This window comes from Mobula birostris, chromosome 10 (assembly GCF_030028105.1).
Source record: "Mobula birostris isolate sMobBir1 chromosome 10, sMobBir1.hap1, whole genome shotgun sequence".
NCBI classification, from domain to species: domain Eukaryota; kingdom Metazoa; phylum Chordata; class Chondrichthyes; order Myliobatiformes; family Myliobatidae; genus Mobula; species Mobula birostris.
The window spans coordinates 33597589-33621490 of NC_092379.1; the positions used below are offsets into that span (position 1 = coordinate 33597589).

Below are 23902 nucleotides of genomic sequence, written 5' to 3' on the forward strand. Positions count from 1 at the left end.
ATCCTGCAGACGGTGTCCCAGGAAAGTCAATTTTCCAATAGTTCAGGGTTTGGTGCAACGCTTTACAGTACTGGCTATAAGTTTGGGATTCAATTCCCGCTGCTGTCTGTATGGAGAAGAGGTTCTCTCTATGATGGTGTGGTTTAGTTCAGGTGCTCCAGTTTCTTCCAACGTTTCAAAGGCGAACGGTGAGGGTCAGTGAGTTGTGGCGTGCTATGTGGGCAGCGGAAGTGTGGTGATGCTTGTGGGCAGCCCCCCCAACACCCCACCCCAGCACAATCTCACCGATTTGATTTTATACAAATCAGGCATTTCACTGGATGTTTTGATGTACATGTGACAAATAAAGCTAATCTTTATCTCTTATTTCTTCAAAATTGCCATGGGAACAGGGGGCCCAAATCTGGTGCTTGAGTCTGACACTGACTATGGTGGTTCTCTCTCATTCCCTCCCTACCTCTCTGCCTTTCCTTCCATCTTCCTCCCCCTCTTCTTCTCCCTTGCCCCTTACCTCTGCTTCCCCTCATTGTCCCCTTCCCTCCCAATGTCTATACTCTCCCTTCCCCAGGGCATCCTTTATGCTTCCCTATTTGGGACCTGCAGTCACTCCATCCCATCTTTTCTCTGTCTCTTACACTCCCTCCCATCCTCTCACCCCTTCCTCCTTCTCATCTCCCACCAGGAGTGGAGAAAGTAGCAGTGTGAGGTGTGAGGAGGGAGCCAGCTGTGAAGGAGAATCACCGTCTGCCAGATGTGAGGAGGGAGCCCACACTTTCAGATGTTAGGGGCACATCCCTGCCAGATGTGCAGATAAACCACAATATGCCAGATGTGAAGTGGGAGTGCATATGAGAGTACAGGCTGCCTTCAGGCCTCCAACGTTCAGTTCCTGCCCGGACTGACAGACTCGCAGACACTAGGCCATCTGTGCAAATGTAGTAAACTTCCTTACTTGGACGGTCGACAACATTCATAGAGCCATTCAGTGTGGAATCAGGCTCCTTGGCCTACTGAATCCGTCCCGACAAAGTTGCCTGGTTGAGCTAGCCCTGGTCCTCTGATTTGGCCCAAATCCCTTTAAACCTTTCCTATCGATGCAACTCTGTAAATGCCTTGAAATATTCTGATTGTACCTGCCCCTACCACTTTCTCTGGCAGCTCATTTCATACATCCATCATCCTCTGTGTGAAAAATTTACCCCTCAGGCCCTGTTTGAATCTTCCCCTTCTCACCTTAAATCTGTGCCCTCTGGTTTCTGACTCCCCTACCCTGGACTGTGACTGGTCTGATGAAGAGTCTGAGCCCAAAAGGTCGACTGTTTATTCCTCTCCATGGATGCTGCCTGACCTGCTGAGTTCCTCCTGCATTTTGTATGTGTTACTCTGGATTTCCAGTATCTGCGACTCTCATGTTCAAAGTAAGTTTATTATTAAAGTACATACATGTCACCATATAGTATTCACAGCAGAATAGAGAGGTACAATAGCATCAATGAAAAACTACACACACGCACAGACAACTGATGTGGAAAAGAAAACAAACTACAAATAAAAAAATAAGTAATGAAATAATCAGGGAACATGAGTTGTATAATCCTTGAAAGCGAGTCCATTGGTTTGGAATCCATGTGTCTGAGATACTCGTTCAGGAGATAAGCTCCTAGATCATTATTTTTAACCATTCTGTAATTATTAAGCTGCACTGATTGAGTGAAAAAATCTAACTATTCTGAATGATACACATTAGAACGGAAGAAGAACATTAGGAAGTAGCGACAGAGTAGATCATTCTGCCCTGAACTCTGTCCCACACACTCAGAGGCCACTTTATTAGGTACACCTGAACACCTGCTCATTAATGCAAATATCTACTCTGCCAATCACGTGGAACCAACTCAATGCATAAAAGTACTGTGAAGAGGTTCAATTGTTCAGACCAAACATCAGAATGGGGAAGAAGTATGATTTAAGTTACTCTGACCATGGAATGATTGTTGGTGACAATGGTTTGAATATGTCAGAAACTGCTGATCTCCTGGAATTTTCGCACACAACAGTCTCTAGTGTAGGAGTTCCCAATCTCTTTGATGACATGGACCCCTACCATTAACGGGGGGTTCGTGGACTGCAGATTGGGTACCCCTGGTCTAGTATTTACAGAGGACAAAAAAAGTGTAGTTAGTGGCAGTTCTTTTGGTGAAAGCACCAAATGAAGGAGTTCAGAGGAGACTGGGCAGACTGGTTCAAGATGACAAGAAGGCAACAGTAACTCAAATAATCACACGTTACAATTGTGGTGTGCAGAAGAGCATCTCTGTGTGCACAATTCATTGAACCTTGAAGAGGATGGGTTACAATAGCAAAAGACTATGAGATACCTAATGAGTGTATCTGATCTGTCCCAGGTCTCATCCACTTTTCTCTGCCAGTTGTCCATTGTCCTCAGTTCCCCTGGTCTTTTAAACTTTTATCTCCCTCCACCTTAACTAGCTGCCAGTGATCTATCCTCCACGACCCATCTGTGGGGTAGAGAGTTCCAAAGCTTCATCAGCATTTGCATTAAGGGTTTTTGGTGTTAAACCCAATCTTGCTTTGAAGTATTTAATGAAATGCATATGAAATAACCAAATCTGTTTTGTTAAGGAAACACTGCCTTTGTGGTCGTGGGCGCCAGTGTTGTGCAAGTATATTAAAAGTGAACCATGTCCAATTTTATAAATGCATAGGCCTATCAAAACTGCTCCTCCGTTCCATCAAGGCTGATTCATCACCCCTCTCCACTCCATTCTCCTGCATTCTCCCTGTAACCTTTGACACCCTTGCAAATCAACCTCCACTCAGTGACCTGGCCTCCTCAGTCGATGTGGCAATGAATTCCACAGATTCACCACCCTCTGACTCAAGAAATTCCTCCTCTTCTCTGTTCCAAAGGGATATCTGGAGGCTGTGTCCTCTAGTCCGAGACTCTTCCACCATTGGAAACATCCTCTCCATATTCACTCTACCGAGACCTTTCAATATTCAGTGGGAATACATTGCAGGCCGCCTGACTACTAAGGAATGCTTGCTATTGTGCAAGATGGTGTTGTATTCAAAGGATTTTAAACATCTTGGACACATCAACTGACAGACAGGTTCACTGCCCAGTGCTATTAAGTAAACCGTTAATCATTGGATTTTAAAAGCCTTGAGAGGAGCATTTTAAGTCATTAGATAAAGGAGTTTACAAACTGGAATGACATTTTGTTTATTTTAGTTTATACTTTTCATGTACACTTTATATTATTTAAGTCTATGTTAGATCATGGTTTTATGTTTGTAAACTACTGCTGTAAGAAGATAATTTTCATGGCATCTATATCCTGGGTAAACTTCAATTTGATTATCAATGTGCTGTACAGATAGATAGTGGCCACTTTATTTACTACATCAGAATGGAGGAGTCAGATGATTTAGGTGACTTTGACCATGTTGGTGCTAGATGGGGTAGTTTGAGTTCTTCAGAAACTGCTGATCTGGGATTTTCATGCATCACACTCTCTAGAGTTTACAGGAAATGGTGTGAAAAACAAGAAACACCCAGTGAGTGGTGTCATTCTGTGGGTGAAAATGCTTTCTTAATGTGAGAGGTCAGAGGATAATGGCCAGACTGCTTCAAACTGATAGTAACTGAAAAAACCCATATGTTAAATCGAGGTGTGGAGAAGCGCATCCCTGAATGAACATTGAAGTGGATGGGCAGAAGACATGAATATTCACTCAGTGGCTACTTTTTTTTAGATACAGGAGGTAACTGATACAGTGATCACTGAGTGTATTTTCTGGATAGCTTAGTAGGAAGCTCAGGTTGTGATTAAACCATACAGACAAGGACTGGGTCAGTCCTGGGACCAAACTTTGGGAAAACTGAAAAAGTAGAGAGGGTGAAACAGTTGTTACTTTTTATTTTCATTATTATTATTTTTATCCTTTCTGACTCTTTCTTCATTCTTGCTTTCTTTCTTTCTCTCACTCTTTTCTTCTTTTTCTTCTTATCAAGGATCAACTTTATTACCACATACATTTACATGTATTAGGAACTTATAGAGGTGTATTTGTCAGAAAGCAACATGCAGCAGAAGGTAGCAACGTTCAGTAATTATAAAGAATAAATTATATAAAAATAAAGTTAAAGTACAAGTATGGAGTAAAATATACATAAAAGCCAGCATGTCTTTACAATGTAAACTGCATTATAAACAGTGGTTTAACAAGTCTACAGTGCAGTGACAGGGGTCACACATAGAGGGGGTAGGGGTAGCTAACTAAAATGGTTGCTCTGATTAACTGCCTGGGGGGGACAAAACTTTTAAGATGGGGTGGTTTTTGTTTTAATATCCCTATAGTGCTTTCTAGAAGTGAGGTGTTGGAAAGGCAATTTGCTAGGTGGTTAGTATGCACAATGATATCTTTCTACCCACTTTTTTGTTCTGAACACATACTAGTCTTGCAGTGATGGTAGACTGCAGGCAATGAGGTTGTATTATCTTCATTTACACTGTTGTTGTTGCATTCTTCACGGACTACACCCAATCCTTAACTTCATCATGAGTTAACATCAGACCGATGCTTTGAATTGACTTGCCAGTAGCTCGAATTACCTTACTCGTCATAAATGGAAGCACTGAGAACAATAGTTTGATAGAGGGTCAGAGGAGATTTACCAGGATGCTGCCTGGTCTAGAGACTGTGTTTAATGAAGATAAGTTGAAGGAGCTAGGCCTTTTCTCTTTGTAGCAAAGGAGAATGAGCAGTGATTTGATAGAGGTGTACAAGGTGAAGAGGCATAGATAGAGTGAAGTTTTCCCGGGGCAGAAATGGCTCACACAAAGGGGCATAACTTTAAGGTGATTGGAGGAGAGTGTAGGGGCGATGACCAAGGTAGATTTTTTACACAGAGAGTGGAGGGTGGGTGGATCTCCCTGTCGTGTGTGGTGGTAGAGGCAGGTACATCAAGGTCATTTAAAAAACTATTAAATAGACATGTGGATGATAGAAAAATGGAGGGTTACGGAGGGGGGAAGAGTTAGATTGATCCAAGAGTAGGTTATAGGGTTGGGACAACATCATGGGCCAAAGAGCCTGTCCTGGGCTGTGGTGTTCAAAGCGGAGTCTTCCTTTAACATATTTGCCCCATTGTAAAGATCGATCAGCATCAATTGGCTTGGTGTTGATGTTGCAATGTTTCTGATTTAATCTCTGAGTGAGGCCACTTTAACACATGGCCAGGTTGCTAGGTCTGCTGCCTGAGCTGCTTATTTCGAAACCAAAAGGCCGCTATCATGCACAGGCAGGGTAGACCACAATAGTTAGGCTGTTCAACCCAGTCCTTTGGTGCCCTGCCCTTCATAAATGAAAACATTGAGAATAAAAGAATAAAGGTCATGCTGAACCCTTGCGACGTGGTTGGGCCACAGATGGAGCATTGTGTGCAATTCTGGTCAGCTACTCCTTAGGATGGATGTGAAGCCCTTAAGAGCGTACTGGGGGTTGGGGGGGGAGGTGTGGAAGTATGTGGGGAGAAGGTTGGGAGAGCTGGGAATTTACCAAAATGGTATCAGTGATGGAGGATCATTAAGCCCAATCTTAGATTGGAGAAAGTGCCACTGTTCTCCTTAGAACAGGGGTTCTCAACCTAGGGTCCACAGACCCCGGGTTTAATCGTAGGGGTGTCATCCAGTTAGGATATGGCCCAAAAACGGAGCGAGAGACACTGAAGCAAGGTCGATAGTTCACAATGCGAACAGTGTTAAAGGGAAAAGAAAACAATAAACGTTAGGCCAAACAGGGCCCCTAACTAAAACTCTCAAATAGAAAACAAAGCCTACAAGCGGCTGAAAAGAACAACTAAGAATAAAACGAATACTGCTAGTCTTCAGAGTCAGTTGACTCGACAGTCCAATTTCTCAGGCAAGGCCAAATGCAAACAGGCAGTGGAGCATTTCTGTGCTGTGTCCAAGTCTCGACAAACACTACGGCGGAATGAATGGAGTTAAATACTTTACTATCACAATGAAATAATAATTAGCTGACACGTGCAAATTCACAAGCACAATTGCTGTATCTGCTGCGCTGCCAAATCTGTGGTGGTGACAAGGGTTCTTTGGCATAAAAGAGGTTGGGAACCCCTGCCTTAGAACGAAGGAGTTGGAGGGAAGATTTGATTGAGGTTATGTCTGTTCTATGGTCACAGACAGAACCAGAAAGGAAGAAGACCCTTTGGCCCGTAGAGTCTGTGACAACCATCAACTGACTCCTTGTACGCAAATCCCATTTTCCTTATTCCCCTCAAAATCCCATCAGCTCCCCCCTCATGTTCTACCACTCACCTACACACTAGGGGCAATTTACAGTGGGCATTCAACCTACCAACTTGTTCGTCTTTGCAAATGTGGGAGGAAACCAGAGTTTATGGAGGAGAGCCATGGAGAGACTCCACACATTGACAGTACCACACCTAGTCAGGATTGAACCCTGGTCCCAGGTGCTGTGAGGGCAGCGATTCTATGAGCTGTGCCTCCAGGACACCTTTAGTTTTGGGTAAGGGACATGGGGAGGGAATGTGAAGAACACTTTTACACAGCATGTGGTGATGATGCAGAATTTACTGCCAACAAGGGTGGTGCCCAGTATGAGAGTTTTGGAGGAATGACATTAACATTCTACAGAGAGCAAGAATGAGAGTCAATTGGCCAAATAGCCTCTTGTACTGCAACAACTCTATGACCCATTTACATAACATTAGTCATAGATCCCTAGAGTGATACAGCATGGAAACAGGCCATTCACCCCAACTCAATCATGCTGACCAAGAGGCCAATCTAAACCAGTCCCATTTGGTTCATGTCCCTCTACCCAAGAGATATGAACCAAATCCCTTTTTGATGCCATGGACCAATACCACTAAGCAAGGGGTCCATGGAACTCCGCTCTAAACCTTTCCTATCCACAGTCCTTGACTTACTCCCATCTCCCCACCAACCCAGGACCTTGGCATCCTCATGAACCTAATCATCTGGGTGAGACAACTCAACATCCAAGAATGATTAAAGATTAAAGCAACACACATCAAAGTTGCTGGTGAACGCAGCAGGCCAGGCAGCATCTGTAGGAAGAGGTGCAGTCGACGTTTCAGGCCGAGACCCTTCGTCAGGGTCGAGTTACTTCGTTAGTCCTGACGAAGGGTCTCGGCCTGAAACGTCGACTGCACCTCTTCCTACAGATGCTGCCTGGCCTGCTGCGTTCACCAGCAACTTTGATGTGTGTTGCTTGAATTTCCAGCATCTGCAGAATTCCTATTGTTTATGATTAAAGATTAGCTTTATTTGTCACATGTCCATCAAAACATTCAGAGAAATGTGTAATTTTGTGTTAGCAACTGATACAGTCCACATTGGGCAGCCACAAGGGTCACCATGCTTCCAGTGCCAACATAGCATGCCCATAACTTAATAACCCTAACCATATGTCTTTATGATGTAGGAGGGAACCAGAGTACCTAGCAGTCACAGAGAGAACGTACTAGACAGGTGTAAGAATTGAACCCTGGTCACTGATCACTGGCATCAAATTGTTGGGTGCATATGTTGACCAAACTTCTGAATATAATATACTATGGGAGCTTGTTTGTATGCATAGGTGTCCATCAGGGAGGAGGCACAGCAGCCTGTGACCCACATTCCACCTGTCAAATTTCTGAACAGCCCATGAAATCATGAACACTACCTCACCCTTCTGCTTTCCCACTAATCATTCCTTTTAGTTTTATTGTAACCTAGCGCAATGTTTTAATGTCCTGCACTGTACTGACACCACAAAAAAACAACATGGTTAAGAGGTTCAGTTGTTGTTCAGACCAAACATCAGAATGTGGAAGAAATGTGATCTAAGTGACATTGATTGTTGGTGCCAGATGGGGTGGTTTGAGTATCTCAGAAACTGCTGATCTCCTGGGATTTTCACACACAGCAGTCTCTGGAGTTTACAGAGGTTTGGTGTCAATTGAGACCAGTAATCTCATGGTCCGGGGGAAGAAGCTGTTTCCCACCCTAACAATTCTTGTCCTGGTGCCTGTAAAGAACATTAATGTCAGACCTGCACAAGCAGGGAGCTCCCAGTAACAACCAGCTAACAGGAGTCACCTGCCACTCGCTTCAAACTCATCATCTGCACCTAGCTCTCGTCCACAGTCCTTGTTCACCCAGCGATCCCGCCAGCCTCATCCACTTGCTCCGAGCCTTCAGTCACCTTGTAGCCCTGTCACATTAAATATACATTCTCCCTTGTTTTGTGGCTCCTAACGGCTCATTATTTTACAGTTTATCATTAAAGTGATCGCACACTGCTAAATCGTCTCCGTGGTGCTGCCTTTGTGTCTAGCCCCCTTCACACTTCCTGACAATTAATGCACGATCTATGAGTCTATAATTACTGTGAGTTGAAACTACATTTAGCAGACCAACAGACTTTTTTTGGCTTCTGAGAAGCTTTTGGTGTATTTTGAAAGAGTAAAATAGTGTTGGTAAATGTCAGACTGATAAAGCTGATAAACAAACAACTTTCAAAGTGAAATGCCACGACTTGTCAAAATAACTTACAGTTTGAAGTAAAGATACATTTGTGAAATATTCTTTTCTATACTCTGCTTGCTATTCTTTGAAGCAAGACTCATTTCAATGAGAATGTGTAAAAATGGTAATTCATGCGTGCAGCCTAAAGAGTTGGGGGAGATCCTAAATGCATTTTTTGCATCTGTATTTGCTCAGGAGATGGACACTTGAGTCTACAGAAATGAGGAAAACTGAGGCATCAACTTTATGGACCCTGTACAGATTACAGAGGAGGAAGTGTTTGCTCCCTTGAAGCAAATTAGGAAGGATAAATCTCCAGGGCCTGATAAGCTGTTCCCTCGAACCCTGTGGGAGGCAAATGCAGAAATTGCTGGGACCTTAGCAGAGATAGTTAAATCATTCTTAACAGCAGGTGAAGTGCCAGAGGATTGGGTGATAGCTAATGCTGTTCTGCTGTTTAAGGAAGGCTCTAAAAATAAACCAGGAAATATACGTTGGAGAGCCTGACATTAGTTGTGGGAAAGTTATTGGAAGGTATTCTAAGAGACCAGATGTATGAGTATTTGAATAGACAGGAATTGATTAAGGATAGTCAGCATAGCTTTGTACGTGGTAGTTCATATCTAATCAATCAAAGAGCTTTTGGAGGAAGTTGCCAGGAAAGTTTAGGGTAAGGCAGTGGGGGTTTTATAAGGTTTTTGATAAGATCCCACGTGGGAGTTCAGTCGCTCGGCATTCAAGATGAGATAGTAAATTGCATTAGACATTGGCCTTGTGGGAGAAGCCAGAGAGTGGTAGATGGTTGGCTGACTGAAGGCCTGTGACTAGTGGAGTGTGGCAGAGACTGGTGCAGGATCTGAATTTGTTTGTTAATTGATCAGCAAATTTGAGGATGCCACCAAGAAAGGGGGTGTTGGTGGACAGCGAGGAAGAATATCATGGCCCGCTGTGGGATGTGGAACAGCTGGGAAAATGGGTTGAAAAATGGCAGATGGAATTTAGTGCAGACAAGTGTGAGGTATTGTGCTTCGGTAGGATCAGACAGGGTCGGCCTGACACATTGAACTGTAGGGCACTGAAGAGTTCGGCAGAACATAGGGATCTAGGAATACAGGCCCATAATTCATTGAAAGTGATGTCACAGGTTGATAGGATTGTAAAGAAATCTTTTGGCACATTGGCCTTCTTAAATCAAAGTATTAAGTACAAGAGATGAGATGTTATGTTGAAGTTGTATCAGACATTGGTGAGGCCTAATTTGGAGTATTGCGTGCAGTTTTGGTTCCTCACCTACAAGAAAGATATAAGTAAGGTTGAAAGAGTACAGAGAAAATTTACGAGGATGTTGCCAGGTCTGCAGGACCTGAGTTATAAGAAAAGACTGAATAGGTTAGGACTTTATACCTTGGAATGTAGAAGACTGAGAGGAGATTTGATTGAGGTATACAAAATTATGAGGGGTAAATGCAAGCAGGCTTTTTCTCTGAGGTTGGGTAAGACTACAACCAGAGGTCATGGGTTAAGGGTGAAAGCTTCGAGTTAGAAGGGAACAGAGGGTGCAGAGAGTGTGGAACAGGCTGCCAGTGCAAGTGGTCCATGTGAGCTCGATTTCGATGTTTAAGGGAAGTTTGGACAGGTACATAGATGGGAGGGATATGGAGAGCTATGCTCCCGAGGCAGGTTGTCGGGAGTAAGCTGTTTAAATGGCTCAGCACGGACCAGATGGGCCAAAGGGCCTGTTTTTGTGCTGTACTTTTCAATGACTCTGAATAAGATGTAAGTGAAAAGTCACATATTGCTCTTGCAGAGCAGTGACTTACAGGCTCATCAATAATAATGAAGCTTGGAGTTATTATACACACCTGTCCCTTTAATATTATATTTAGAGAAACAGCACAGTAACAGGTCTGTACAGCCCAATAAGCCTGCCACGCTTGAAATCAGAGATACAAAATCAGTGGACAGTATCCTGACTGGTTACGTCGAAACACCAATGCCGAAGAACAGTAATGGATACAGCTCAGTTCTTCACAGGAAAAGCCCTCCCCAATATTAAGCACATATGCAAGGAGCGGTGTCACAAGAAAGCAGCATCCATCATCAAGGACCCCCCTCCCCCACCATCCAAGATGTGCTCTCTTCTTGCTGCTGCCATTGCACGGGAGGTAGCTCCATGCCTCCAGGTTCAGATGGTACCACACAACCACCAGGTTCTTCAATCTGCATTGACCACAGCACTGGACGTAACCTATGAGCTCACTTTTTACAACTTATCATCTCAGTTTTTTTTCAGGCATTTAGATTATTATTATTTGCTTTTTTTTGTATTTGCACAGTTTGTCTTCTTTTGCACATTGTTTTTTTTTTGTCAGAATCAATCTACACACATTCTATTGTATTTCTATGTTCTACTGTGAATTCCTGCAAGAAGATGAATCTCAGAGTAGTATTTTGGTAACATATACTTACTTTGATAATAAAGTTATATTGAACTTTGAAAGGGACTTGGGAGTTCTCATATAAATTTCTCTAAAGGTTAACTTATAGGTTGAGTCAGTGGTGAGAAAGGAAAATGCAGTGTTAGCATTCATTTCAAAGGGGTTAGAATATTAAAGCAAAGATGTAATGCTGAGGCTTTATAAGGCCCTGGTCAGACTGCACATGGAGTATTATGAGCAGTTTTAGGCTCTTTTTCTAGGAAAAGATGTGCTGGCACTGGAGAGGGTCCATAAGAGGTTCATGAGGATGATCTAGGGAATGAAAGGGTTAGTGTATGAGGAGCATTCGACGGCTCTGGGCTAGTGCTCCTCGGAGTTTACAAAAATGAGGAGAATCCCATCAAATATTGAAAGGCCTAGATAGAAAGGACGTGGTGAGGGTTTGCTTATACAGGATGATTCTAGGACCAGAGTGCACAGCCTCAGAATAGAAGGATGTCTCTTTAGAACGGAGATGAGGAGGAATTTGTTTAACCAGAGTTTGATGTATCTGTGGAATTCATTGCCTCAGTGGGCTGTGGAGGCCAAGTCATTGGGTATATTTAAAGTGGATGTTGAGAAGGCAGGAGAATGGGTTGACAAAGATAATAAATCAGCCTTGATGGTATGGCAGAACAGATTCAATGGGCCAAGTGGCCTAATTCTGCTCTTATGTTTAATGGACTTATGGCCCAATTACATCCATGTGACCAATTAATCTACTGAGCCATACATCTTTGAAATGTGGGAGGACACCAGAGTATCCGGAAGAAACTCACAGGGCCATGGAGAGGACACAAAAACTCCTTACAGACAGCACCCTGAACTGAACCCAGGTCACTGGCACTGGACTGAACTCCTTACACACAGCATCCTGAGCTGAACCAAGGTCACTGGCACTGTAATAGTATTATGCTATCTATGCCTCTTTGTAGTTCATTAGGTGGGCATGGAGAGCCATTGCCTCCAACCTCCCAAATCAGTGCCCTCTACTGCCAAGGATGTCAAAGGGATTTAGGTGCATGAGGACACCACCAGCTGAACAGCCCCTCTGTCTTGAACGATTCTGACTTAGAAATGTATCAGTGTTCCTGCAATGTGACTGGATCTAAATCCTGGAACTCCTGTCCAAAAAGAACTGAGGGAGTACCTCCACGGCACATTCAAGAAGGCAGATCACTAAGCTGTTATGTTTTGTAACCTTGAAACATTGAAGTAATTCAAAGGAAAACAAAGGAGTCTGAAATGCAAGTCTTAGTTCGTGTTTACTTTAAGTAAAGCACACACGGATCACGAGGTAGCATCATGACGCGTACAATTCACGTATTTTTACATATAACCTGTGGTGAACTATCTAAAGGGACATGAAAGCTTTTACAAGATTGCTATATATTACTGAAACACTAAATACAGAACACAAACGTTCTCAAGTATACCGCATTGGATGCTGTTGGGGGGGATGACTTACCTGGGACTAGCTGCAGTAGCCGGATCTCTGGCACTGAGTCTGGCTCTGCGGTGCAGAAGGGAGGGGGGAAAAAGAGGAGAGCGGTAGTGATAGAGGACTCGATAGTTAGAGGTGCAGATAGAAGGTTCTGTGGTCGTGACAGAGAATCCAGGATGGTTTGTTGCCTCCCAGGTGCCAGGGTCAAGGATGTCTCTGATCAATTGCATGACACTCTGAAGTGGGAGGGTGATCAGCCAGATGTCGTGGTGCACATCGGTACCAATGACATAGCGAGGAAGAGTGAAGAGGTCCTGGACAGTGAGTATAGAGAGCTTGGTAGGAAGTTGAAAAGCAGGACCTCGAGGGTGGTAATCTCAGGATTGCTACCTGTGCTAAGTGCCAGTGAGGGTAGGAATAGGATGCTCTGGAGGAGGAACAAGTGGCTGAGGAACTGGTGTAGGGGGCAGGGTGTCAGATTTCAGGATCATTGGGACCTCTTCTGGGGCAGGTGGGACCTATACAAGAGAGACGGGTAAAATTATGATGGGGATAAATAGAGTGAATGCAAGCAGGCTTTTTCCACTGAGGCTAGGGGAGAAAAAACCCAGAGGACGTGGATTAAGGGTGAAGGGGGAAAAGTTTAAAGGGAACATTAGCGGAGGCTTCTTCACACAGAGAGTGGTGGGAGTGTGGAATGAGCTGCCAGATGAAGTAGTAAATGCGGGCTCACTTTTAACATTTAAGAAAAACCTGGACAGATACATGGATGGGAGGTGTATGGAGGGATATGGTCCAGGTGCAGGTCAGTAGGACTAGGCAGAAAAATGGTTCAGCACAGCCAAGAAGGGCCAAAAGGCATGTTTCTGTGCTGTAATGTTCTACGGTTCTATTGTCACCTTCTTGACTAGGGACAGAATTCAGTCCTGATGGTGCAAAGCAGATCCGAGGTCAGAATTAGAGGGGCCGAGGATCCCCAGAAGGTTGTTGGGCTTGGAAGCAAATGGGAAAATGGGGGCAGGGTCAAAGTCAAAGTTGAGTTTATTGTCATTTGCACAAGTACATGTATGCACTACAGGTGCAATAAAAAACTTCCCTGCAGCAGCATCACAGACATGTTGCATCAGATAAACGGCATTCATAAGAAAAACATTAAAGAGAACACGCTTAGAGCAAAAACAAGATCTATTTTAGTTCCATTAGCTGCATCATGCATAGCTTATTGGAGGGGATTTTAAAAAAATATTAAAATTTCATAGGTGTGTGACTTTGTGGCTGGCTTGCACCAGGACACACAGAAATGATGTGGCTGGTTTGATATTGGTACATGGCTCCTGCCCAGTGTAAGACATCGAGAGGATAATTCTCTCTCTCTCTCTGCTTTCAGCCCGAGTACAGAGTGCCAATGGCGACAGGCTGCCTGTCAGACAGATTAAAACCATGTTTGTACCAGTCTCCAAAGGAGACTCCTCCCTCCAGTGTGTGTCTGTCTCTCGGGCTGGAGGCCGAAGAGCCGGAAGGGGGTTACGCCGAGGAGTTTGTGGAGCTGGTTGATGACAAGTACAAGTGTGAGCAGTGCCGCCGGGTACTGCGCAATGCCAAGCAGACGGAGTGCGGGCACCGGTTTTGCGAGAGCTGCATTGATGCTCTGCTCAGGTAAGTGCAGCATTCACTGGCATGGTACCTAGGGAGACCATAGAATTAGGCCATTCAGTCCATCGTGTCTGCTCTGCAATGCCACCATGGCTGACTTACTATCCCTCTCAACCACATTCTCCTGCCTTCTCTCTGTAATCAAGAACCGATCAACTTCCCCTTTAAACATGCCCAATGATTTGACCACCACAGCCGTCTGCAGCAACAAATTCCACAGATTCACCATCTTTTTGCTAAAGAAATTCCTCCACTTCTCTGTTCTAAAGAGCTGTCTGTCTATCCTGAGGTTGTGTCCTCTGGTCCTCGACTCTCCAACTGTAGGAATCAGAGTTGCTCTGTCAGTGGTACTGGCTATTTCAGAAGATATGAAACTGAGCCTTTGTATCTCACCTTTCTAGCAATGGTCAACCCCAACAAGAGAAGGCCTAACCCAATGAGAAAGCAGACTCATGGGCCAAATGGCCTAATTCTGCTCCTATAATCAATGCATTACTGTGATACCCACCTTTAAGGGAAGCCCTGAGATACAGGGAGACAGGCTAGAGTTTCTGTTCCGTTCTGGTCACCTCATTATACTGTAGGAAGGATGTAGAAGCTTTAGAGAGGGTGTAGAGGAGATTTATGGTGAGCTGCCTGCATTAAAGAACATGTCTCATGAGGAAAGGTTGAGAAAGCAAGGACCTTTCTCTTTGGAGTTAAGGAGGAGGAGAGGCAATTTGTACAGAGGTGTACAAATTGATAAGAGACAGATTGGCTGGTTAGCCAGAGATATTTTGCCAGGGCAGAAATTGCTTATATTAGTGGTTGTAATTGGAGGAAAACATAAGCTAGACTTTTTACATAGAGGGTGTTGGGTGTGTGGAATACTTTGCTGGGGTTCTGGTGGCAGATACAATAGGGACATTTAAGAAACCTTTACATAGGCACATGGAAAAATGGGGGGCTATGTAGGAGGGAAAGGTTAGACTCATCTTAGAGTAAGTTAACTGATTGGCACAACATCATGGGGAAAAGGGCCTGGACTATGCTGTAGTGTTCCATATTATATGTTCTACTTTTATGTGCACGCAAGAAGAGCCAGTAGCATTATACTATTTATTTTTTAGCTTGCATTGTAAATGCACCTTAAGAATTGTTAATTTGTTTGTGGTAATATCACTTTATATATTGTATGTGATAGATAGATAGACATATTTTATTAATCCCGAGGGAATTATATGTACTGTGTTGTGTGGAGGAACGTCTCGTTTGGCAGTATACTTTATACGTTGTATGTGAATTATATGTACTGTGTTGTGTGGAGGAACGTCTCGTTTGGCAGTATACTTTATATATTGTATGTGAATTATATGTACTGTGTTGTGTGGAGGTTTGGCGGTAAACATGTGTACAGTTAATGGCGATAAACTGGACTTGAACATAATGGATTGAGCAGTGACCTTATAGAGGTGTTTAAAATTGTGAGGGGCCAGAGAAAGTAGAAAGCAATATTTGGATTAGGAAAAGTAGGGGAAGATATGAAAATGTGCACCTTGACCAGTGTGGGCAAGATGGGCTGTAGGGTCTGTTTCCCAAGGTGTTTTGTTTTTATGACTCTATGACTCTATCAGTCTCCGACAGGTCACCATTGGCCAGAAACTCAATTGGACCAACCACATTTATACAAACATAAAATCTGTAGAGACAGAAACAAGGTTAACGTTTCAGGTCTGGTGATTCAGCGCTGGAATAGAGTGAATTGGAATTGGTTTATCATTCTCAGATATACTGTGATATGGTTAAAAACTTAGATTTAGGTGCCATTCACGCAGATCGGAACTATAAAATTAAAAGAAGTATAGATATGGTAAACGTAAATGGGCATTTTCCAAAGAGGTTTCCATAGAACTAAAGGTCATGGGTTAAGGGTGAAAGGGGAATCTAAGGGGGAATTTGTTCCCTCAGAGGGTGGTGTGAGTGTGGAACAAGCTGCCAGCAGAGGTTTAATGTGGGTTCAATTTAAACATTTAAGAGAATTTTGGATAGGTACCCGGATGGGAGGAGTGTGGAGGGATATGGTCCATGTGCGGGTCATAGGACTAGGCAGTTTAATAGTTTGGCATGGACTAGATAGGCTGAAGGGCCGTATTCTGTGCTGTAGTTCTATGACTCTCTGACTAAGCACATAGAGGTGGTCTGAGGGAAAAGCAATAACAGGGTGCAGGATACAGTTACAGAGGAGCACTGCAGCAGAAAACAAAATGCAGGGGCCCCTACACAGTAGATTGAGAGATGAAGAGTTAATTTTTTTTATCAGTGTCAGATGATCAGAGTTTTACTGTACCGGGGATGAACTTTCAGGCATGCGTGCCTTAACAATGGAAATGCTCCAAAACTTCCCCACTCCTGTATGTACAGTAAATCCCCCATTTTCACCCAAATCTCCTGGCTTCCGTGAGGGAGAATTCCAGCAGGGAGTAACCATGCACAATGGACCTAAAGTCTCTCCAGAAAAACCTACATTCCAGTATTTCAAGCAGGTAATCGCAGTCGACTGGCCCCTTGGGCCTTCAATGAACACAGCAAATGGAAGCAGGCGATCCACCCTGTTTCAACCATCAGCTCGGGCAGTGGCATCGTTATTGGTATTAGTTTAATATTGTCACATATATTGAACTATGGTGGAAAGATTTTAGAACATAGAACTCTACAGCCCACAATGCTGTGCTGACCTTGTAACCTACTCTGTGATCAATCTCACACATCCCTCGCACATAGCCCCCCATTTTCTTTTATGCTTGTGCCTTTCTAAGAATCTTCAACATGTCCTTAACGTATCTGCCTCTACCACCGCCCCGATAGCACGTTCAACACACTCTCAGTTCTCTGTTAAAAAAAAACATCCTTGACTTCTCCCCCATACTTCCCTCCAATCACTTTAAAATTAGTAATTTTTTCCCTGGGAAAAAGGTGCTTGGTTCCACTCTCTGTGTGCCTCGTATCATCGTACACACCTCTATCAAGTTACCTCTCATACTCTGCTACAAAGAGAAAAGCTCACTCAGCCTATCCTCATGGGACATGTTCTGTAATCCAGACAATATTGTGCAAGATCCCCTCTGCACCAAGGCCAGCAGAACTGAAGACAATCCTCCAAGTGTGGTCCAACCAGAGTTTTATAGAACTGCAACATTACCTCATGGCTCCTGAGCTCAATCCCTCGACTAATGAAGGCCAACACACCACATACCTTCTCACCCACCCTATCACAACTTGTACTGCAATGTTGAAGGATCTATGGACATTCCTCCATACTGCTAAGAATCATGCCACTAATCCTGTACTTTACCTTCAAGCTTGACCTTCCAAATGGAATCACTTTGCTCTTTGGTGACAAAGAGAAAGCTTTTTCTGTGTACCATCTAGATCATGCCAGGCATAAACACATTAAGGTAGTGAAAGAAAAGCAGAATGCAAGATATCTCAGACCAGCAAAACTCACCACCCTGAAAGATTATGGATTCTTCTGTCCAGAGTACACCACATTCACCCATCAGGTCTGCTCTGATACCACCTCCCAGACCCACCACCTCTACTGCCAAGTTGCACCCCATAATGAACAGTGGAATAAGTACTAGGTCATTACACCAAGAAAAACCATAAGGCCATAAAATATAGGAGCAGAATTAGGCCATTTGGCCTATTGATTTTGCTTCGCTATTCGATCATGGCTGATTTATTTTCCTTCTCGACCCCATCCTCCTGCCTTTGCCCTGCAACCTTCGACTAAAAGTACCTGTCAATATCCACTTAAATATACCCTATGACTTGGTCTCTGCAGCTCCCTGTAGCAATGAATTCTACAGATTCACCTCCCTCTGGCCAAAGAAATTCTTTCTATTCTTTGTTCTAAAGGGTGTCCTTCTGTTCTGAGGCTCTGCCCTCTGGTCCTAGACTCTCCCACTATTAGGAACATCCTCTGCATGTCCACTCTATCTAGCCTTTCAATATTCAGTAGGTTTCAATGAGATCTACCCTCATTTTTCTGAACTCCAGTGAGTCCAGGCCATCAAGTACGTTAAACCTTTCATATCCGGGATCATTCTTGTAAACCTCCACTGGACCCTCTCCAATGCCAACACATACAGATATTGCAGGAAGTATCTGGCTATGCAGGTTAACTATACAGGATACCCTTACACATCGTCCTGACCTACAAGCATTTTACCAAGTTCTAATACCAAGGTAATCACAACCTCTTACTTCCTGTTACATATTTTTAATGTGGTTTATTTTCAGGAATCCAGGTCAGGTTTGCCCAGCTGATCAGGAGATCCTTTATGGCACTGAGGTAATGGATGAATCAGTCTTCAGTCTTTTTCCTTTCTCTGTAACCTTTGCCCTGTGTTGAATCAAAGTTGGCACCTCCAGTTTACCACCTGTTCCTGAGTTCCACTCCTTCCATTTCCAGCCTTCCCTCTAATTATCTATCCTATCCATCTCATTATCTAATACACCTCAATCAGGTCACCCTTCAACCTCCGTATCTCCAAGGAAAACAAGCCCTGCTTATCCAATCTCTCCCTGTAACTAATGCCCTTCATTCCAGGCACCATCTCCTCTGCACTGTCTCTAATCCTCCTAAAGGTGAGCTTTATTTGTCACATGTACCTCAAAACCTCAAAACATACAGTACTGTGCAAAGGTCATAGGCACATATATGTAGTTAGGGTGCCTAAGACTTTTTTGCACAGTACCGTATGGAGCAGAGAATGGGCTTGTAAATCTGGTGGGAGCAAGGGCTGTTGGGAATGGTGAGGGTGGAACACTGCGGGAGGTGTGTGGGGCGGGTGGGAAAGAACGAGTGCTGGGGCGGGGGGTGGTGCAGATGCAGACACACCCAGATCTGAGACACCAGGCAAGGCCATTTGATTCCAGACAATTGGTTTATTGATCATTACAGAATGTCTCTCGGGTGCTTCCTTCTCCCTCCCCTCTCCCTTCCTGTTTTCCCAACCGTGATTCCCCTTCCCACTCTCAGTCTGCAATGGAGACCCATAACAGAATCAGGTTTATCATCACTCACATATGTCATGAGATTTGTCATGGGGAGAACATACGAAGCTGTAAAACATTTCACCAACCACTAATCTATCATTTCACCTTATTTCTAAACATTTCTTATTCTCTTGGTTGTTGGCATTGATGAGTAATGGCACAGGGATTTCTTCTGCTTGTTCATCTTACCCATCTCAGACATGTAGGAGGGAAGAGTTGACTCTTGTTAAGAGATTGAAAGATTAGCTTTATTTGTTGCATGTACATCGAAACATCAAAATGTACAGTGTAACGTGTCACTTGCGTCAAATTAAATGTTCTAGGCAGCCCGCAAGTATTGCCACACATCTCGTGCCAATAATTCACTATGCTCATACTATGCCCATAATTCACTAATCCTAACCATACGTCTTTGGACTATGGGAGGAAACCAGAGCACCTGGAGGAAACCCACACGGTCACGAGGAGAACATACAAAGTCCTTACAGGCAGAGTTGGGAATTGAACCTCGATCGGTGATCGGTGATCACTGGCGTTTAAAGCAATGTGCTAACTGCTACGCTACCATGCCACCCTCTCATTATCAAAGTGTCCGAAAGTGAGATGTCTCAGCTCAGCTGTGTGCTAAATGCACTTGCTTTCAGGCACTCCAGTTGTTAAGACCATCTCACTGTCTTTCTGCAGGTGTTCAATGATAACTGTTGTCGGAAGGAAATAATGGGGCTGATGGTTTATTGCAGGAACCACAAAAGTGGCTGCAAGGAGCAGATAGTCCTGGGTGCATTGGAGGTGAGAATTGGCCTATGCTTACAGTTACTTCTGAACTAAATGGAATGGAATCGAGTGAGCCAATGTTCAGTGGAGTTTAGGAGATGAGAAATAGATTTTATGGAAAGTTGTGACATTTGTAGCAACAGACACAAAATGCCACAGGAACACAGCAGGTCAGGTAGTGTATATGGAGAGGAACAAACAGTCCAAATTTCAGGCTGAGACACCTCAAGAGACTGAATGGGTTCAGGTCAGTTGGTGGATGGCTTGGTTTGATTGGCATGATTGGGGGTCACGGGGGTGGGTAAGTTGGATCATGATGGGAGCCAGTTGGGAAAGTTTGGAGTCAGGTGGAGATGGGATAAATGGGGTGAGGAGGGTTTGGGGTTGGATTAGAGTCAGTTTGATGGGTGGGGAGCAGTGGTGGGGAGTAGGGGTCACTGGATTTGAACTGGAGCCAATTGTTGATGCAGTTGGGTCAGCCAGTGGGTGGATTTGGGGCTAGGGTCATGGGATTGGGGTCAGTGGGGTGGGATAAGGTTGGGATCAGTGAGGTTAATTTGATGGGTAGTTGGGGCCAGTGGGATAGATGGAGTTCTGTAGAGTTGGTAGGGTTAGGGTCAGTTTGGCAGATGGAGTCAATGGGATTGGAGTGGGGCTGTTGTAGGTGCTTGAGGTTGGAGGTCACTAACGTGGGGTTGAAGTCAGTCGATTGCATGCAGTGATACCGACGATGTGGGGTAAGGTTAGAATCACTGAGGTTAGTTTGGTGGATGATTGGAGTTAGTGGGATGGGAGGGGTTGTGTCATGTTGGGTAGGGCAAGGGTAGATTGGTGGGTGGGTTGGATGTTGGTAAGGTTGGGCAGGGTTGGGGTTAGATTGGTGGGTAAGGTTAGGAGTTGAAATGGTTAGGTAGGGTTGGTGTCAGATTGGTGAGTGGGGTTGGGTGGAATTCGGGTTGGTAGGGGTTGAATAGGTTTGGGGTTAGATTGGTGGTTGGGGTTAGGGATTGGTAGGGATGGGGTCAGATTGTTGAATGGGGTTGGAGTTAAATTGATGGGTGTGGTTGGGTGTTGGGTAGGTTTGGGGTTCAATTGGTGGGTGGTGTTGAGGGTTGGAATGGTTGGGTAGGGTTGATATTAGATTGGTAAGTGGGATTGGTGGTTGCTAGGGTTGGGTATGGTAGGGGTTGAATTGGTGGTTGGGGTTGGGGATTGGTAGGGTTGGGGTCAGATTGTTGAGTGGGGTTGGAGGTTGGTAGGGTTGGGTAGAGTTGGGGTCAGATCATTGAGTGGAGTTGGGAGTTGGTAGGGTTGGGTATGGTTGAGGTCTGATTGGTGAGTGGGGTTGAGGGTTGGTAGGGTTGGGGTTAGATTGGTGAGTGGGGTTGGCGGTTGGATACGGTAGGGGTCAGATTAGTGGGTTAGGTTGTGGTTGGTATGGTTGGATAAAGTTGTGGTCAGCTTGGTAGGTTGAGTTGGGAGTTGGCAGGGTTGGGTAGGGTTGGAGTTGGATAAGGTAGGGGTCAGATTGGTGGGTTGAGTTGGAGGTTGGTGGGGTTGGGTAGGGTTGATGTCAGATTGGTGGGTGTGGTTGGGGTCAGATTGGTGGGTGTGGTTGGGGTCAGATTGGTGAGTGGGTTGGGGTCAGATTGGTGGGTGAGGTTGGTGTCAGATTGGCGGGTGTGGTTGGGGTCAGATTGGTGAGTGGGGTTGGGGTCAGATTGGTGGGTAGGGTTGGTGTCAGATTGATGAGTGGGGTTGGGGTCAGATTGGTGGGTGGGATTGGTGTCAGTTTGGTGGGCGGGGTTGGGATCAGATTGGTGGGTGGGGTTGGTGTCAGATTGGTGAGTGGGGTTGGTGTCAGATTGGTGAGTGGGGTTGGGGTCAGATTGGTGGGTGTGGCTGGGGTCCCTGGGTTTGGAATGGGGTCACTTGGTGGGTGGGTTGTTGTTGCTGATTGAGATGGGTGCATTGGGTGAGGGTTGGGCAGAGTTGGGATCATTTGGTAGGTGGGGCTGGGGTGCGAGGGGGTGGAATTGAGGTCTCTGGGATTGGGTTGGGGTCAATCGGCGGTAGGATTGTGCTGATTTGGTACGATTTGGGATACTGGAGTTGGGTTGGGATCTTTTGGTGGGAGGAGGTAGGGTCGGCATGGTAAAATGGGGTTCGGGTAAATGGAATTGGGATGGGGTGGGGTCAGTTTGGGCTCAATTGGTGGGTTTTAGGAAGTTGGGTGAGGTGTGTTTGGGTGGGGATCAGTTTGTGGTTGGGATTGCAGTTATTTGGTGGGTGGGGTTGGAGTCATTTGGTGCTTTGAATAAGAGTTGATTTCCTGGACCAACCTTGTTTCCTCTTACTTTGGTTGTTGCTAGGACAACTGATTGCAATTGAATGCAAGCTTGGTGATTGGACAGTCATTGTGTTTTTTGGCCTTAATCTCCTACCAGGGCCATTTGAAGACCTGTTCCTTCCAGCGAGTGCCATGCTCCCGTTCAGGTTGTACTGAGCTGGTTCTGCAGCAAAACCTCAGGGAACATCTGATGACCAAATGTAAACAGCGGGAAGTGAAGTGCGAACACTGTCAAAAGGAGACAACAGTGGCTGAGTTAAAGGTAATGAACTTCAGGGCAGTTCCAAGGCCCTGTTACCCAACACAGAAACATTCCTTGAAGTGCCTCCTGTAGCTAATAAAGTGGCCACTGAGTATAGATTCTAATGCAAATCAATGTGGTCTTTTATCATCCACCTAGTCCATGTGGGTTTAAAGTGATATGCAAGGCATCATTTACCCCTCCTTACAACAAATAAAATAATTATGTGCATATTCTTCCCTTTGAGCTTATCCTGCCCATTTGTATCTTCTGTCCAATTTGTATCTTCTCTCCCATTTTTCTGCCTTGTGTTCTCCCTAATTTATCAGCATCATCGAACAAAGCTTCCTCCATCTTGGCTAGCCCTCAGAGCATGACAATTCATCCATAAATTGTTTATAAGTTGGATCTATTTGATCACTTAATACTCAGTCCACAGATGCTGCCCGATCTACTAAGCAGTTTGGCAGAGTTGTAACACTACAACAAATGGCAGTAATATCATTGGACATGGGATGTCACTGGGTAGAATCATAAACACAAGGCCATGATGAAGCCTCACTCAGGGTGGAGGAGCAACACCTTATATTCCGTCTGGATAGGCTCCAACCCGATGTCATGAATATTGAATTCTCCTTCTGGTAAAAAAAATTCCCTCCCCTTCCCGTCTTTGTCTATTCTCCACTCTAGCCTGTTACCTCTTCTCACCTGCCCTATTACATCCCCCGGGTCCCCTCCTCCTTCCCTTTTTCCTATGGTCCACTCTCCTCTCCAATCAGATTCCTTCATCCGATTTTGAGCAGCAGCCAACTGGAAATCTGAAGCGTGAGAAGATGTAACTCACTTAAGTTCGCTGTCTGAGTGCCAAAAGCAACTACTCACAGCAGTTTGATGTTTTTGAGCAGTGGCCAATCAACGATCAGAATTGATTAGCAAGAGCAAATTAAAATAAGGCAGAGGCAAGCAAAATGGCCATTGTTAGAGTAGCCATTACCAGAGTGGACAGTTGTAGAATGGACAGTGTTAAAGTGGACAGTGTTAGAGTAGACAGTGTTAGAGTGGACAGTGTTAGAGTGGGCAGTGTTAGAGTGGACAGTGTTAGAGTAGCCATTGTTAGAGTGGACAGTGTTAGAGTGGCCATTGTTAGAGTGGGCAGTGTTAGAGTGGCCATTGTTAGAGTGGGCAGTGTTAGAGTGGCCTTTGTATGGGTGGCCAGTGTTAGAGTGGACAGTGTTAGAGTGAACAATACTACAGTGGGAATTTTGAGGCTTTAGTACTTTGACATTTCAGCAAAGTGAGGTTTCAGTCAGAGAA

The 23902-nt window shown here is 44.6% G+C and overlaps 1 protein-coding gene across 4 annotated transcripts in view; it reads left to right on the forward strand.

Annotated features, from left to right (window-relative positions):
* The window catches only part of LOC140203946 (TNF receptor-associated factor 3-like), an 83718-nt gene that overhangs the window by 16178 nt on the left and 43638 nt on the right, over nt 1-23902 (forward strand). For all 4 annotated transcript variants that reach the window (XM_072270138.1, XM_072270140.1, XM_072270136.1 and 1 more), the window contains exons 2-5: nt 13918-14186; nt 18465-18516; nt 19908-20012; nt 22445-22609. In XM_072270138.1, the coding sequence (XP_072126239.1) occupies nt 13936-14186; nt 18465-18516; nt 19908-20012; nt 22445-22609 (573 nt within the window). In that variant the 5' untranslated portion in view covers nt 13918-13935. The remainder of the gene's footprint in view (nt 1-13917; nt 14187-18464; nt 18517-19907; nt 20013-22444; nt 22610-23902) is intronic.